Source organism: Aricia agestis, chromosome 12 (genome assembly GCF_905147365.1).
Source record: "Aricia agestis chromosome 12, ilAriAges1.1, whole genome shotgun sequence".
NCBI classification, from domain to species: Eukaryota; Metazoa; Arthropoda; class Insecta; order Lepidoptera; family Lycaenidae; genus Aricia; species Aricia agestis.
This window is the reverse complement of record NC_056417.1, coordinates 10979587-10997042: the sequence shown is the minus strand read 5'-3', so window position 1 is coordinate 10997042 and position 17456 is coordinate 10979587. Positions and strand designations below refer to the sequence as shown.

Here is a 17456-nt window from a genome sequence, read left to right as displayed (position 1 = left end):
ACCTCGCGAAATGCCTGAATTGCTTCCTTGTACCATACTACGTCCCGCCAGTGGAGTTTCATTGAGTACACTATGCAAAATACGAGTGGAAACTGAATCATTATGAATATTGAGAAGCTGCTTCTGACGTCGTTGCTATTGCATTTCAGCTTGCCGTCGATTTGTGATAGAAGATTTAGGAGACTCATAAAATGTTTCGAATAGTAGCAGGAGGAGGCGGATAGTACAACTGTGAATACGGCGTGCATGACGTGAAGCAAATGTACGTTTAGCGGAATCTTAGTGGACAACTCAGAGTAGCCGAGAGCGGTATGAGTGGCCGCTTCGACGCATATCGTAAGTATAACAAATGTTTTTAATTTTTTTGGGTAGTTGCAGAAATTACGAAACACACCAATTATTTTTTCAATGTGAAGTATGAATTTAACGATTTTATTGTCCATCGTGAATGTCTGTACGCTACGACTCAGTTTTCATTTTGAAATAGATTTAAAAATTGCCTGTGGACTGTATCTAGATCAATTTCAGTATCTTTATAATAATAGAGACAGTTCACTTACAGTAATTGTAATAAGCAACAAAGTTTGAAATTGAACAATGTTGAGGGTTTCAATATTATTGAAATGGCATACATAATGATAATTTACAAATAAAATAAATACAACAAAAACACGTGTGGCACTCGGGGACTGCCGCGGTAAAGCCATTGCATAGTATTTTTTATCAACTTATGCAATTATAATACGCATACGTCTAGTCACCCGCACACAAACACCGTGCCGAAGTCTGCCAAACTGAAACGACGTTAGTCGATGCACTGCTTTCAACACCGCACCGGTTTATTTTCGTTACGGAATTTCTTGATTCAGTCGCCGCACCAAGCCCGTGATAAAAGCTTAAAAACACCTGCCATGTTTCGGTGATGGTGGCCGGTTTCATAAAATCTAGGCTTTCAGGCCGCAGACCTAGACCTAGACCCTGGGCGATGACACCAAATTGAATAGAAGTGATATTTTTATTGAAAACGTAGGCGGAATGAACAAGATAATAAAAAAAAAGCACTCAATGAAATTAAAAGTGCAGGAAAGTTTTGGATGACTTTTCCAATTATTTCACATGACTATTATATATTTACACAATGTAATTTTTTATTATGATATTAATGAATGTACTACAACTTCTTGTAGGAAACGCATGATTGACAGTGATATAAGTATAATCACCTTTCTTGCACTTATTCAACTTTACTACATATTAATATATTTCTTACTATTTTAATGTTTTACACGACCGGTTTCGACACAATCATTCTCAAATGTAGTGTAGGTTTTTAAGATCCATAAATATAGAAGGAAAATGAAAATTAAAAATAGGTTTATCTTAATCTGTGAAGGCACTTTTAAGGGTTCCGTACCCAAAGGGTAAAAACGGGACCTTATTACTAAGACTTCGTTGTCTGTCCGTCTGTCTGTTTGTCTCTCTCCAGGTTGTAACTCAAGAACGGTAATACCTGGAGAGTTGAAATTTAAACCGATTATGTATATATGTTGCCGCTATAACAACAAGTACTAAAAACAAAATAAAATTAATATTTAAGGGGGGCTACCATACAACAAACGTGAGTTTTTGGCTTTTTTGCTCTATATCAATAATTTAAACAGGTAGGTACTTGAGTTATTCTCAAAATCCTTAGTTATATTTATTAATAATTTTAAAATAAAAATAAAAAAATTAAGGGGGCTCCCATACAAAAACACAATTTTTAGCCTGATTTTGCTTTATAATGGTACGGAACCCTTCGTGCGCGAGTCCGACTCGCACTTGGCCGATTATTTATAAAAACTAATATTAGTACCTAGTAATATTAGTATACCTATTTTATGTATTTTATACGTGGGAGAGCCATGCTTCGGCACGAATGGGCCGGCTCGACCGGATAAATACCACGTTCTCACAGAAAACCGGCGTGAAACAGCGCTTGCGCTGTGTTTCGCCGAGTGAGTGAGTTTACCGGAGGCCCAATCCCCTAACCCCTACCCTATTCCCTTCCCTACCCTCAACTATTCCCTTCCCTTCCCTACCCTCCCCTATTACCCTATTCCCTCTTAAAAGGTCGGCAACGCACTTGCAGCTCTTCTGATGCTGCGAGTGTCCATGGGCGACGGAAGTTGCTTTCCATCATTTGACCCGTTTGCTCGTTTGCCCCCTTATTTCATAAAAAAAAAAAACCTAATATTCTTTTCTATGGGTGTCTTCCCTACGGATGCTTTCTTCCACGACTTTGACACATCTAACAAATTACGCGTTTGTCAGGATAAAAGCAAAGTATAATTCCTCGCAGAAATGCTTTCTGATATTTTCATAAACCTTTTTCGCACTTCCTCGTGTAACTCTTTCAGCATTTCGCTTGGAAGTTGGAATTTTGCAAAATCATCGTTCGTCTATTCCTCTATGTTCGGTTTTTATTCTCTTTAGGAAAACGGATCGCTTTGTCAGGCGCTCGTGCAAAGGTGATGCGAGGCCTTTGAATTGACCCTCTCAAATAAACCTTTTAGGAACATGGGATTTTAAGGGCGTATTTTTGCACACTATTATTTTTATACCTTAGTGAGGTTTTTACGTACAAAGTGAAAAAGGGTTTGATATAGAGGTTTTGCGCGTAGGCAGTCTTGGTAGTAAGTGATTGCTGTATATGATAATATGAATACATAATATTGAGTGTACACTATAATGTACCTACCTTTGTTATTTTTTTCTATGCTAGTTGAAATACGACGGATAAAAATATACAAAATATGCCTGCCTCACTTTTAGACATTTGTAATTTTCTAAAATTAGTAGCATTCAAAGAGGACACAAAGAGTAGCATTGTAAAAAGTGCACACAATGCACACAAATTCTGTTGAGACCATAAAGTTAATATACCTGTATATATATTATTCGTGTTTGTGCTGCAGTGGAAACGTTGACCCCCGTAGTCAAAGAAATAAATCCGTGCGCCGCGTGGCCGTGCACAGCGTGCGCCGCGGTGGAATGGAGCCTTAAGGCCCTGTATTTCCAAAAAACGGACGATTTTCAAGATTTAAAAGTGACAGGAGACATAAAAATATAGTAATTTAAATTCTGAAAAAATATATACGTTAGTTAAGGATCTAACACAGTGGAATTTATATTCCATTACACAATATCATGAACTTCACTCGATAGAAAAAAATCCCAAAGTTACCTCTTCTTTTAACGAAATTGCCATACTATGTCCAAATTATTTGGAATTTCCAGATAAATTTTGTACTGAATTAAAGACAAAGAATATGTTTAGGGCGTTTCGTTTTTTTACTCGATTTAATTGATTTATAAAAAAACGACGATCAAAAAGCTATAAAATTGCAGGCGCAGAGATTCGGCTGGTACGCTTTCAGTCACACACTTTGCGCCTATATCGAGTGAAGTTCATGCTATTGTGTAATGGAATATAAATTCCACTGTGTTAGATCCTTAACTAACACATAATTTTTTTTTTCAGAATTTAAATTTCTATATTTTTATGTCTCCTGTCACTTTTAAATCTTGAAAATCGTCCGTTTCTGGGAATACAGGCACTTAATGGTTGAGACCACAAGTATACATGATACAACATAAATATTTTGACGCTAGCGAAAAAGAAAATGAAAAATATGACGTACATACACAGCCAACTTGATTTTGCTATTTCAATTCATCTAGGACTTATAATATTGTGTTTGTTTAATTAAGATTTGTTTGAAATATCTAAGAAAGTAAAGTACCGATATAACGATGATCCGAAGCGTTAGTCAGCCCTCCCTGGGAACAACTGCGTAAGAAATTAATGTTACTTTCTTTTAAGGAATAAGAATAATAATATTAGTTACTAATTATTAATAATCTGTATTCTGTAGCATTAAGGTTTGTGCAGACTGGCGTCTAGCTACATAATGTTATATATTATCTATTGCTGATTCCAACAACACTCGCAACACAGTAATGAGTTTAAAAGACGTAATCAGAATCGCAAAAACTACAAAATTTTGAATAAAAAATGCTTAGGTATATAATATATCACCAACGCGACCATAGTAAAAGAAAGGGAAGTAAGTTATCTCAATCAACAAAATCTCGGCGGTACCAGCCTAGTAAAACTGGCCGAGATTTTGTTGTGTGCCGTACGTGGCGACGCATTGATACTATGGCGCACACATACAAGCCGCGCGTGGTGCCTTTGTATGAAGATAACTTACTTCCCCTCCTTTTACTATGACGCGACGGTATCCTTAAAACAAATAAAAACCCACACTTCGTGGTGATTACTGATAGTAAAATATCGAAACCGAACTAAAAATAATAATCAAATACGTTGGAAATTGTACGAGAATACGGAGCTCTCTTACTATAAGTACTTACATAAATACTTTTTTTTTTCAGGACATTTCCTCAAAGTATTCAGAACAAAACCAATGCGACAAGTGTTCCACAGTCGTACAGAGGACAACGCATGTGGGAAGGGCGTCTTGGAGTCATAACAAGAAACCTGGTTCTTCTGCCATATTCATCTTGGTGGCAAGTAAGATATAGTTTTAAAAATACATTACAATTTTTTATAAAAATACCATAAAAATAAAAAAAAATACGAGTGGCACTCAATGACTGCCGCGTATAACTTGTGTACTATTTTTTATATCATTATTTATCAACTTATGCAATATATAATTATGATTATAACTATATCTATATTATATTAACTAGTCGTACAAACACCGTGCCGAAGTCTGGAAACGCCGGTCTTCGCTGTGCCGGTCGGAATGAGGGGTGTTAGGTTTTTTTGTTACGGAATTTCTTGATTTGGTCACCTCGCTGAAAGCCCGTGATAAAGACAATTGCTTAATAATCACACTTTATACAGTGTGTGTGTAAAGTCGGCACTACTTAATATAGGCGAACGCATTGGCCGACGCGTTGGCCGGCGCGCTGGCCCAATGTGTAGAACGGGCGAAATACCTACCGCCAACGCGCGAACGCCCGTTCTACACATTGGGCCAGCGCGCCGGCCAACGCGTCGGCCAACGCGTTCGCCTATATGTAGTGCCGACATAAAACGGTGTGGTTTGTTTCAGTTGTGTATCATCACTCATGTGATCTACAAATTCATTGTTCACTTTCTGCTCGGCTACCATCTGATAAAACAGAATCAGTTCTGGATCGCCACTTTGTACATGAGCGAAGTAGTTTTCTATGTGGACGCGATAGTCATGTTGTTGCACCAATTTTGGCCACTCCTGCGCATACATGTACGGGTGTGTCGACAGAATTACATGCTCCAGGCATTTGATCTGGTGTCGCTTGTCCCGATTTATACGATTGGTGAGCATTATTTTGCACTTTTACTAGACGTATTACGTACAAATTAAAATATCGAGGGTTAGTTCACATTGCAACGTAAAGAGACGATTAGATACGATAGGCCGTACGAAAATGAACTTTATTTATTATATAAGAAGATGCACATTAAATATACAGTCTTGTCGCCCGCAGCGATATGACGGCCATTCAAATATTTGGAAGGTGGCACGCGCGCGAAATACCTCGCGGCACGCGATCGACAAAATTCAATAATGCCACTTTATGTACAAGTTTCTAGGTTTCATTTTGCTCTATGTCCCTACAAAGCAGGAACGGCTTCGGTCACTAGACCTATGTCGATAGACCGCTATAGCGTGCCGCGTGGTTCGTACGTAAAGTAGGGTTGCCATCCGTCTGGATTTCCCCGGATTTGTCCTAGTTTGAAGGGCGTCCGGGGTGCGTCCGGCCGGGTTTTTGAAAAGTGTCCGGTTGAAATCCGGACACTTTTGCTGAGAGAAATCCAACTTTTTAACCAGGCAGTAATTAACGAAAGATAAAAACTCGCTAAGCATACCTACACACGGTTCCTAGCACGGACTTGAGTTAGTCAGATTTTTACAAATTCTTGTTGGAAAAGCAAAGGCAAGACGTTATCGTAAATACTGTTTAATTAAGAAGTTTCCGGGGAAATAACCACATTTCGGCCAAATGTCCGGGAATTTCGTCGTGCCTGACCGGCGAAGGGAATTTGGGTGATGGCAACCCTAACGACGTGAAGCCACCTTTACGCAGCCTGTCAAAAATATTAACAGCTCTTTTAAAATACATCGCAACGAATCGCGTTGCAATGTAAATTGCCCAGGAAGGCCAGAAGTCATTGAATACAAAACACACATTTGACAACTTGACGATCCGCTTCGCAGTCGCCTGGTCGCGTAGGTTTGGCCTAAGCTTAAACCTATTAGCTTTTCATTCAAATTTTCAGGCACCTGTTTAAAAATAGAAACTATGGCTCTGGTGGGGAGGTGGTTAAAGATTGGCAGAATATACAGACTTATTGGATATTTTTACAACATTAACAATACGGTAACCTATTTTGTTTATTAGAACGAGAAAAGATATTATTTCGAAGCTGCCTAGTACTTCAATTCTTGTTTAAAGCTTAGACTTTGCATCGATTAGTAGGAATGTCGCCTTCCACTGCCGGTCATTTTTGAGAGACGCATTCTACTGCCAGACACCCATTAGCTATGTCCACACTGTGCACTTTCATCTTCAATTTTCATCATCAACTTTCATATTGGCGCATTCAATAATTGAATGCGTCAAGGAACGCAACGCCAATATTGTAATTTTTGAAGTTTTGGATACGGTCAGAGGGCATGCATCGCGGGCATGTCTCACGTTCGCTGTTGACTGCGCTATAAGGCATGCCCTTGACGAACAGGAGAAGGCACAGTGTGGACAAAGCTAATAAGTATTATTAGACTTTGAGATGGTCTGTAGAGGGGAGTAACTGTCATAATTTGGCCGTGGAAGACGAGGTTCCTAGAGTTATCCCGATAAAGAAAAAGAAAAAATTGAGCTCTATACTTTATCGAAGGTTAGGTGGACCTTTAGAACTGGATGCCTCCTGAAAAAACAAAACGAAACTCCATAGCTACTTGTATGCTTTTTAGATGCGTCAAAGCCGCGTATTACTATATTTCGTGGAGCACGTCCTAGTAGTGGTCCTAGTGCTGCACGGCTTCACCTGCATCTGGTACGGTCTGAACAGGGAGGAGGAAGACGACAAAGAGTGGTACAAGCTGGGGTACCCAGAGTTTCTCACCCAGCAGAAAATTAAGTTCGATACGTAAGTGTGCTGATATAATAAGATAAGATAAAATAGTAAAAGGGGTATGAAGATTTTTATATGGAGCCAGGCTGACCTACTGTCCGTATTCCGCGTTCACGAATATTTAAAAAAAATGGATAGCTAATATCAATACAAACAATTATTATTTTTTAACAAAAAAATTAAAACCGACTTCCAAGGTAAAAACAAAAGTAATATTCTTAAAAATAATCTAAAAAGAATCAAATAATAATTCTTATTCTTTATTATAGTGCCGTCTTCAGACTTCGCCTAAACCTCAACTATTTCTATACTCAATCTTCGTACATTTGAAGTCGCTATCGCTATAACTAGGTTACATAATATATAATATGTAACCTAGCGGAATAGAGCAACAATCTCGAGCTGTCAAACGAAATCGAAATTGGTTTTCATCTGTGCGAAAAATATGTGTACGTATACACTTACACAAGCATGATTGAACATGAATTCTATGTGATTAAATTGTCAAAGTGCGGCACGTGCCGACTGGACCTCAAAAAAAAGTGCTGCTGTTATGTATCACACGTCTCTTTTTACCACGCAGTGTTACTGATAGTGACATCTCTCTTGCTCAGGCCTTTGTTTCTCTATTCCGCTAGGTATATTAACTTTAGGTATATTAACTTTATGGTTTTTTCGGCCTAGTGTGCTTAGACACTGATTTAATTAAGATTTTGACATGAGCTGGAGCACGTAAAGGTTTCAAAATCTTCATTGAATTAAAGTTAATGAATTATTAAATGTCTCCGAGTGCAGCTTACAGAAGCAAATTACAGTAGTATTTAAGAAAACATGTTTTTAATACAATAAGTAGTAAAAGTTGTGAATATTCTTTTCAGCTACTTAAAGTGTTGGTACTACTGTTCCTGCCGTATTTTCAACTGCATATTCGGCGACTCTTTTCCCATAGTAAATATGCCTTTTTTACATGAATATTATATTAAAATATTAAAAAAGATTTATCTGTGTACGCATTTATCTGATAATTATAATATATATAATATAATATCTATGGACGCTTCACACCACGTCAGTCTGGCCCCGTGCTAAGTACCTAAAGGACTTGTGTTACAGGTACCAGACAACGGAAATATATTTAAAACTTTTATACTATACATATATTTAAGATTTTTATTATATCATAAACATATTTAATACACATCCAGACCCGGGAACATTGAAAACTTTTTGTTCCGTCGGCGGGATTCGAACCCGCGACCCCCGGCTTGAACTACCAACGCGCTCACCACTGAGCCACAGAGGTCGTAAAAAATTCCCATCACATTTCTCTCCGTAGTAAAATAAATAAAAAAAGATGATGTTTTAGAATATGCAATATACATAAATAATTTCATTTTAAACATTTAATATGTGGCGGTACCCACAATTCGCCTAACATTCCTGCATCGCGCTATCGAAGTTTTCTGAGCGCGTCTGTATAATAGGGTTGCTGAGGATTCCTCTTCCGCTTCCTCATAATGAGGAAGTTCCGCAATATTTCGGGTTCCTCAACCGTTACCGCATCCTCATAAATAAAAATAAAAAAATCCTCTTCCGCTATCGCTTCCTCAAAATTTAAGAGGAATTTATGAGGAATTTCACTGCGCATGCGCGTCGCGTATCCAATCATGGCAACGCACACGCCAGAGCCAGAGAATTGTATCATTCACTCATCTTTTTTTTGTGTTCGTGTGTTGTGTACAATAAGGGTGCGCTCGCCTCGTCTCGCCTGTCTCGGACCCTCTCGGTCTCGAGCTCGTGCTCGTAGCTTTACACATTGGACTCTGTACTGTCACAGAATATTTATATAGTACTAAGATACTGTTTTTACAATCGCTGTAGATGTAAGGCTCGGAGTACAAGTGAAAACCTTCATGTGCTGTCGACTTTACCTACAATTCAAACGGTACCTACTTTTCTCATTCGTAGAGAATGAGAAAAGTATGAATTGTAGTAGGTAAAGTCAACTTGCCCCCCCCCCCCCCCTGCGCCATCGGCTGGCAACGCCCTTGTTTTCCAATTTTTATTTTATATAAATAACTTTTGAATTATTGCAAAAAAAAATAAAACAAAAATGTTTTGTTATAAAACTTATATAATAATATTATGATCTTTCCATTTATCAAAAAAAAAATTTTGTTGAAATACTCAATTGCTGGACCGATTTTGATGATTATTGTGTGTGTTTTGAGAATGGTTTATATTCATAGTTTGGTCCACTGGAAAATGCCCTTTTAATTAATTTTTGTGTAATGTATGTACCTAGTTATGTACAGACAGGACAAAGACTTTTGGGTTGGGTCCGCTAGTATTTATAATTTACTATCATCCTCTTCCTCATCCGCTTCCTCTTCCGCTTCCTCATCCACATCCTCTTCCTCAAAAAATATCCTCTTCCTCATCCGCATCCTCTAAATTTGCGCGTGACAATTCCTCTTCCTCCTCCTCTTCCTCATAATCACTTCCTCAACAACCCTACTGTATAATATAAACGACAGCTGATATGTAACACGCGGGCTCCGTCCTGACCGAGCATACTACCTCGCTCGGTCGGAAGATCTCCCTTTGCGGCCTCCACACATATCCCACAAATATTTTAAATCTGAGGAAAATTAATTATCCTCCCTACCTTCCTGTAAAAAAACCAAGTCTCGCAACTCAGTTTTTATACTTACCGTAAAAAATTTATGAGATCTATGCAATACCAAGGCGGTTAATTTATTCAGTCCCTACCTAGGGGACCTTCTGTCTCAAGTTAGTACGTAAGTTATTATCATATCAACATTAAAAATCTTTTACGTTTTAAATAAATAGATCGGCTTGGACATCGCATGAAAACACAATGTATGTTACAATTTATACATAATTATTATAATATTAAGTATTAGATTGTTTAGTCTATTGTGCTCCATGCGATTGATGCAGGCCCGTAGTGCTGTGTGACACTGTATAGTGTTATACTAAATCTAATCATGCGATTAGATCACTTTTGGTGATCGGTCAGCCAGTCAGTCAGTCAGTCAGTCAGTGACATAATTAAGAAACTTTAACAAGTTACAGCTCTTAAACTACTCGTTCAAATTGAATCAAATTAAAAATATACCGTGTTTATACAATGCTTGCTTAGCAACTAAAAATTTAGGCTTGTTGCTTTATCCACAATGAAGTTATACGGGGTCAAAAAGAGCCTGAATTGGTTCGAGAAAAGGATGGTACGGCCGTGCCGCTTTTTTGCTCGATTTGGCGGGGGCACTGCCGTGCCCCCAGATTATATCGACCTATTTAAAATCTGTTTTAGACGCCGATCCAGAAAATATTTACAACATTCATGATGTTGTTCGGGTTTGTTTTCGTGCGTTTTCGGTTCATCGGCTTCCTCGCTTGGGAGTTAATTCTGCGGATGCGACGCTGGTCGAAGTTCTTGGAGCAGGTAAAATAGTAAACTACCCTCATACAGCATACTATTAGATGCCTATCCACACTAATAATTTATACCCCCATACCGGATTCGGTGACGGTGGCCGGTTTCATTGAAACCAGGCCAGCTGGTACGCAGGAGTAATTTTTATAGAGCCTAAGTGTGTGCGCAGTACAAAAGAGCACACTCTATTCCTTTACTCTCATAACCCTGTGGGACGGAAGACCGACACGACTGGCGAGAGATCAGGCGCAGGACCGACTTTTTACATGCCCATCCGACGCATGAATCATCTTACTTGTGAGACAATCAGGTGATCAGACTGCATTGTCCTAACCAAACTTGGAAATAACATGTTTCCAACGCGGGAATCGAACCCACGACCTCCTAGTCAAGAGACACGCTCTTAACCTCTGGACCACGGAGACGTTGATCCATACCAATATTATAAAGGCGAAAGACTGTCTATGCCTATCCATACTAATATTATTAAGGCGAAAGTGTCTGTCTGTCTGATGTTACCTCTTCACGCTTAAGCCACTGAAGTGATTTTGATGATATTCGGTATTCAGATACTTTGAGTAGATCTCTCCCTACTTTGAGTAGGGAGAGAACGGATACTTTTTATCTTGTTAATCTTTTTATCTTGGTAATCTCACATTGCAAGTAGGCTCAGTTCTGCAGCATATGCAGTCAGAAAAATTAGGGAAATTTCTGACGAAGACACGGCACGATTAGTATATTTTAGTTATTTTCATAGTAGGATGTCGTATGGAATCCTTTTATGGGGAAACGCTGCCGACATTAATACAATATTTGTGCTTCAGAAGCGAGCCATACGTTCTATTTATAAAATGTCTGCTTTAGAATCTCTGAGAGATAAATTTAAAGAAATTGGTATTCTAGCTGGATTAGTTCCCGAACCGGTGGTAGGCATCATGTAGGACATTCTGAAAACATTTATTTTAAATTTATTCAGAAATAAAACTATTTTGATTTTGATTTTGACTTGGTTGAACATACGGTTCCCTCGCGAGTTGCGATAATCAAATTTGGTGTTTGATCCTCTTAACTGCAGTTTAATCTAAAATAAGTAATACGAAATCCATGTGGCGTAGTGCTTTTCACCAATCTCCTCCGAAATGGCTAGACCAATTTTATTGAAAGTTTTCGTGCTTTTTCAAGTCTGAGATTCAGTCAACATTAATTTAGATACCCGAAATAAAGATAAATCTTTCATACCACAAATAACGACAAAACAACGTTTGTCGGATCAGCTAGTTCTTTACTATACTTTCAGTATCATCACGCCTCCGTGGTCTAGTGGTATAGAGCGCGGCTCTTGACTCGGAGGTCGTGGGTTCGATTCCCGCTTTGGAAACATATTATTTCCAAGTTTGGTTAGGACAATGCAGGCTGATCACCTGATTGTCTGACAAGTAAGATGATCCATGCGTCGGATGGGCATGTAAAAAGTCGGTCCTGCGCCTGATCTCTCGCCAGTCGTGTCGGTCGTCCATCCCACTGGGTTATGAGAGTAAAGGCATAGAGAGTGCTCTTGTGTACTGCGCACACACTTGGGCACTATAAAATTACTCCTGCGTAGCTGGCCTGGTTTCAATGAAACCGGCCACCGTCACTGAAATCGGTGTGGGAGCTATTATTATTTCAGTATCACCACGTCGTAAACTACCTCAAGAGCCACAACGCACCCCAGACACTAGTTGAGCAGACGAAGCTGTATAAGCAACATTTATGGAGCATGAAGGACGGCATCCGAAGCACCGAATACCTCAAGAAGTTCCCCCAGCCGCTACAAATGGAGCTCATCTTTGATATAAACGTTGGGCATTTCCACGACTCTCTCCTTTTAAAGGATACTGGTAAGCGAGATACATACCCCTTTACTAATAACGTTGTATAAACTTTGTATAGTTATACAGTGTTTTGTTCCTGTCACACAAGTGACATTTTTAATTGGATTGAAGAAGACAAAACACTGTATAACTATTCAAAGCTTATACAGCGTTTATTAGTAAGGGAGCTAATATTTAAGCTGTAGCATAGCTTTTTGTGCGGCTTTAAGTGCGGCGACCTAGTCAAGAAAATAAACATTCACCTCCCATGTAACGTCGTTTCAGTTCGGCAGACTTCGGCACGGTGTTTTGTGTGCGTGCGACTAGAAATAAATAAATAATTATAATTGCATAAGTTGATAAAAAATGCTATGCTTTACCGTGACAGTTCCCGAGTGCTTCGCGTATTTTTTTTATTTAAAAAATACGTGATGTACATGGGAGAGCCATGCTTCGGCATGAATGGGCCGGCTCGACCGGAGAAATACCACGTTCTCACAGAGAACCGGCGTGAAATAGCGCTTGCACTGTGTTTCGCCGAGTGAGTGAGTTTACCGGAGGCCCAATCCCCTACCCTATTCCCTTCCCTACCCTCCCCTATTCCCTTTCCTTCCCATCCCTATCCTCCCCTATTACCCTATTCCCTCTTAAAAGGCCTGCAACGCACCTGCAGCTCTTCTGATGCTGCGAGTGTCCATGGGCGACGAAAGTTGATTTCCATCAGGTGACCCGTTTGCTCGTTTGCCCCCTTATTCCATTAAAAAAAAAGTCATATAGAATATGTTCCGCCTCATAACCTATTCTATGGCCAGTACTCATGACGTGGACGCCATACAGCAGAAAACGTCAAAAAAGTGCAAGCCACATAAGGAAACCGAACTTAAATATTAATGTTAATGTTGTTGTAAAAATAAGCTGCATATTTTTTTATTTTTTTTATTATAAAATTGGGGCCGTCTATGGACTGTTCGTCCATATCCTTTTTTTGTTATTTTATTATTTAGATTTTTCGCACCAAGGATAATTGAAATAATATTATGAATTTTAATTAATTGTGGTCCATCACGCCATGGACACATTTTTTTTTTAATATATATGTGTATATATATATATTTAATAGAATAGAGTATAATATGTTATACATTTAATAAATAAATATATATATTTATTGTTTTATAAATTGCATAATAATAATATTAATGTTTTGAACGGTGAGGTCCCAGTCGGTGTGGCGGCCAGTAGATCCGACATTTTCCGATTTCCTTAGATTTTATGCTGCTCCACCCTTTGCCTTTAGATGTTGTGACATTGGCTTGGTGGAGAGGGGTCACTCAAGCTGGGTGGAGTTTCTAGGTTGTTAAAAAGATATCGTTCTGTGTCGAATCTACCCGCCATGTGGCTTAGGACTTTATCGTTCCTGTCTTTTATAGCCATTTTTATATTATAATCTTTTATGTGTTTGGTTGACACCTCTGCTGCTGCTGCAAGCTGCATAATTAAAAAAATATATAAATTCTGTGACTAGTTTCTTGGCTCGGATCATAGTACTGCACTTCGATTTGTTGTAATATGTAACACACAACTAATATTTATGACAATATAATCAATACCAAGCAAGTTAAAAATTCTCGACATAATATTTTAATGGTCACGACTGTACATCCAGTACTGCAATTTACAATGAAGGTGTTTGTGTGTACACAGCCATTTCCATTTCCATTAAAAATATGCAAATTTACCTCCATCCTTTGCTAAATGAATCTTTTATAAGTGAATAAAAATTTTGAATTTCTTGAAACATTAATTACCTTGTCGTTGAAAGGTTTTTTCCTTGAAAGGGGTCGCGCTAAGAGGTTGTTTTGAATGTTTTTAACTGACCCTGCGAATGTTGTTTTGCTATGTACGTTATATTATATTGGGTATTTACTGTTAACTAGAGATCGCCCAATGGTCGAAATTCGACCTTAGTTTCAACGACATTAGGACTATTTCTAAAAAAAATACTGACTTTATCTTTTATTATTCGTAGACTTTACCATATTTTTTTCAACTCTCGTCTCTGGGACTCAGCTGATCTCAGACTGGCCGTGTAAGCATTGTCTAATAGTATCTAAGATTCAATAAAAAAAACTGTAATCCATTTACAATTTGTCAACTTGTTGTCAACAGACTTCAACCATAAATAAAAGAGTATAATTCGTATGTATAGGTTTGTCACTCAAAAATCTGTCATCTTCTTGAGTGTGCGTATTGTAGTGTGTGTAATGTTTTATTTGTTAAAAAAATGTGTGATAAAAGCATTATTTCAAAATAATATAAGCTCGATGCACTCCTTCACCATATAAACTATAACTGTGCAAAATTTTATTGACCTACGCTTCCGCATTTTTTGTCAAAAGGGATACAAAGTTTTTCGCTTGCGTATTAATATATAGATATTACTCAGACACCTAAAATAATGAATATTGGTGTGAAACTGATGACACAAGTATTATAATGGCAATTATCATCTCAAAATGTTTTAAACTTCAATGCATTGTAGACGTATTTTTCGAAACGAATCAACAGTATCTCATCGATTTTTGACGTTACCATATGAAGTATACTGGGCTATTTTTCGGAACATACACTATGTTTTTCTTTCAAGTCTTTCAAGTCGCTTATTAACTGCTACTCTTATAAACTTTACTAACTGCTACTCTTATAAACTCTATTACCAGGCAATAAGGTCGATAATTCCATCTCCAGGTGAAGCCTTTATGCGTCACATCTCCCTACTCATGAAGCATGAGCTATACATGGCTGGGCAGCACGTGTGGAGCCAGGGGGTGGTGAAGAGCGGGCTGGTCTGCATCAGGAGTGGTGTATTGGAACTGCTGTCAGAGGAAGATGATGAGAGCCCTGTAATAGCGTTCAAGGAGGGCACTGTTAGTACTTAGTACGACGTCATTTATTCAGACATAATCGCTAGACCAATGGAAGTAAAAAGGTATAAACTATAAATGGAAGTTTAAGAAAAAGTTGTGATTACAACACTTGGTTTTAGAACGTTATTATATTTTAATAGTTTGGTCTTGCTTGTCAATACATTTTTGTAACGTGCAAGGACATAACAAGGACACAGAATAGGTAAAACTTTTGTAGACTCAGTGTGGATATTTTATTAGGATCTTTTTATCTTTTTATACCCTTTGTATAATATAGTGTACTTGAGCATTATGAGTTGTTATAAAGTGTTCTTTAAAATATCTTATAATATTTGAAAATAAATTTTATTTAAACAGCATAACGTATGAACTACATGCACATCAAATATTCATTATATTCCATAACAATAACATAGCAAACTAACGGTTTAATATTTTAGGTACTCGGCGAAGTGAGTTTATTTTATTCCATTCCATCAAAGGTAACAGTCAAAGCGGCCACGTACGTCGAGCTGCAGGTACCTCCACAAATATTTTGATAATAAACTTCACACAGACATATATTTAAGCAGATCTTTAGTCAAGATATAGTCGTTAGATTTATTAGACAACTATCAACTAACGCCTCCGTGGTCTAGTGGTATAGAGCGCGGCTCTTGACTCGGAGGTCGTGGGTTCAATTTCCGTGTTGGAAACATGCTAATTCCAAGTTTGGTTAGGACAATGCAGGCTGATAATCTGATTGTATGACAAGTAAGATGATCCATGCGTCGGATGGGCATGTAAAAAGTCGGTCCTGCGCCAGATCTATCGCCGATCGTGTCGGTCTTCCGTCTCACTGGGTTATGAGAGTAAAGGAATAGAGAATGCTCTTGCGTACTGCGTACACACTTGGACACTATAAAATTACTCCCGCGTAACTGGCCTGGTTTCAATGAAACCGGCCACCGTCACCTAAACCGTTGGGAAGCTAATATTATTATTAGATAACTAGATGACGCCGACACCTTCGTTGCGCCAAAATTAGTTTATCGCGCGGGAACCGTACTTTTTTCCGGGATAAAAAGTATCCATACCAAATTTCAGCAAAATAGGTTGACAGCAGCTCAAAAATGTACGGGATTTGATATACAATAGAAAGTGTAGTAAAGTATAATACTAGTTTTGTTATTAGATAGGAAAAAATGACGAAAAAATTTTTGACGGATTTGCGTCATCCGTTCTCCATGTGGCGCACATGGAGTACATTTTAATATAATTTTGAGGCATCCATTCTCCATGTCTGTGGCGTTCATTTTAATATTGTAATGTAGGTTCTTCAGCGTACGGACTTCATGCTGGCTATGTCGGAGCACCCTCAGATACTGCGGACAATACGGGCGGCGGTGGAGGCCCGGATAGCCGGCGCAAAAAGCAGAGAGGTGGATGTTTTTTTTTTGTAACTGCTAATGGCAAACTAATGGAAAAGTTGTTTGTTTTTTTTTGGTAACTGGTAATGGCGAAGGTAAAGGTGTTTTTTTTTGGTTACTGGTAATGAATTTATCAGGGCTCGCTTCGCTTGCCCTAGTATATCCCACAACCTGAACATTTTGTGGTACTTTACGGAAAAACTATCACGATTCACGCCTATTGATTTGTGTTTTAACATAGTAATTATTATTAATATGTAGATGTGTCAGTCATTCAAGGTGTGACGACGCTAGCCCTCACATAGCTCGGCTTGGCTAGATCATAGTTATGCCTATTTTTATATTTTATGCCTATTTTTATAGGCCTACCAACTACGATCTAGCTAAGCCGAGCTATGTGAGGGCTAGCGTCGTCACACCTTGAATGACTGACACATCTACATATTAATAATAATTACTATGTTAAAGCACAAATCAATAGGCGTGAATCGTAGAATAAGTGATGTTTTTAAGATTAATACATTAAAAACCATTGAAAAATCTAATCATACATAAAAATGTATGAATAAAACCATTAAAATATATAAATAAAACCATTGAAAAATCTATTCA

General features: G+C 38.2%; 1 protein-coding gene across 2 annotated transcripts in view; it reads left to right on the top strand.

Moving 5' to 3' along the window:
• Window positions 1-3733: 3733 nt before the first annotated feature.
• LOC121732490 overlaps window positions 3734-17456 on the top strand; it is a 61063-nt gene continuing 47340 nt past the window's right edge. For both annotated transcript variants that reach the window (XM_042122389.1, XM_042122388.1), the window contains exons 1-11: window positions 3734-3836; window positions 4441-4579; window positions 5130-5376; window positions 6341-6441; window positions 7035-7210; window positions 8074-8143; window positions 10533-10664; window positions 12325-12535; window positions 15257-15435; window positions 15876-15953; window positions 16749-16856. In XM_042122389.1, coding sequence (XP_041978323.1) covers window positions 3796-3836; window positions 4441-4579; window positions 5130-5376; window positions 6341-6441; window positions 7035-7210; window positions 8074-8143; window positions 10533-10664; window positions 12325-12535; window positions 15257-15435; window positions 15876-15953; window positions 16749-16856 — 1482 coding nt within the window. In that variant the 5' untranslated portion in view covers window positions 3734-3795. The remainder of the gene's footprint in view (window positions 3837-4440; window positions 4580-5129; window positions 5377-6340; window positions 6442-7034; window positions 7211-8073; window positions 8144-10532; window positions 10665-12324; window positions 12536-15256; window positions 15436-15875; window positions 15954-16748; window positions 16857-17456) is intronic.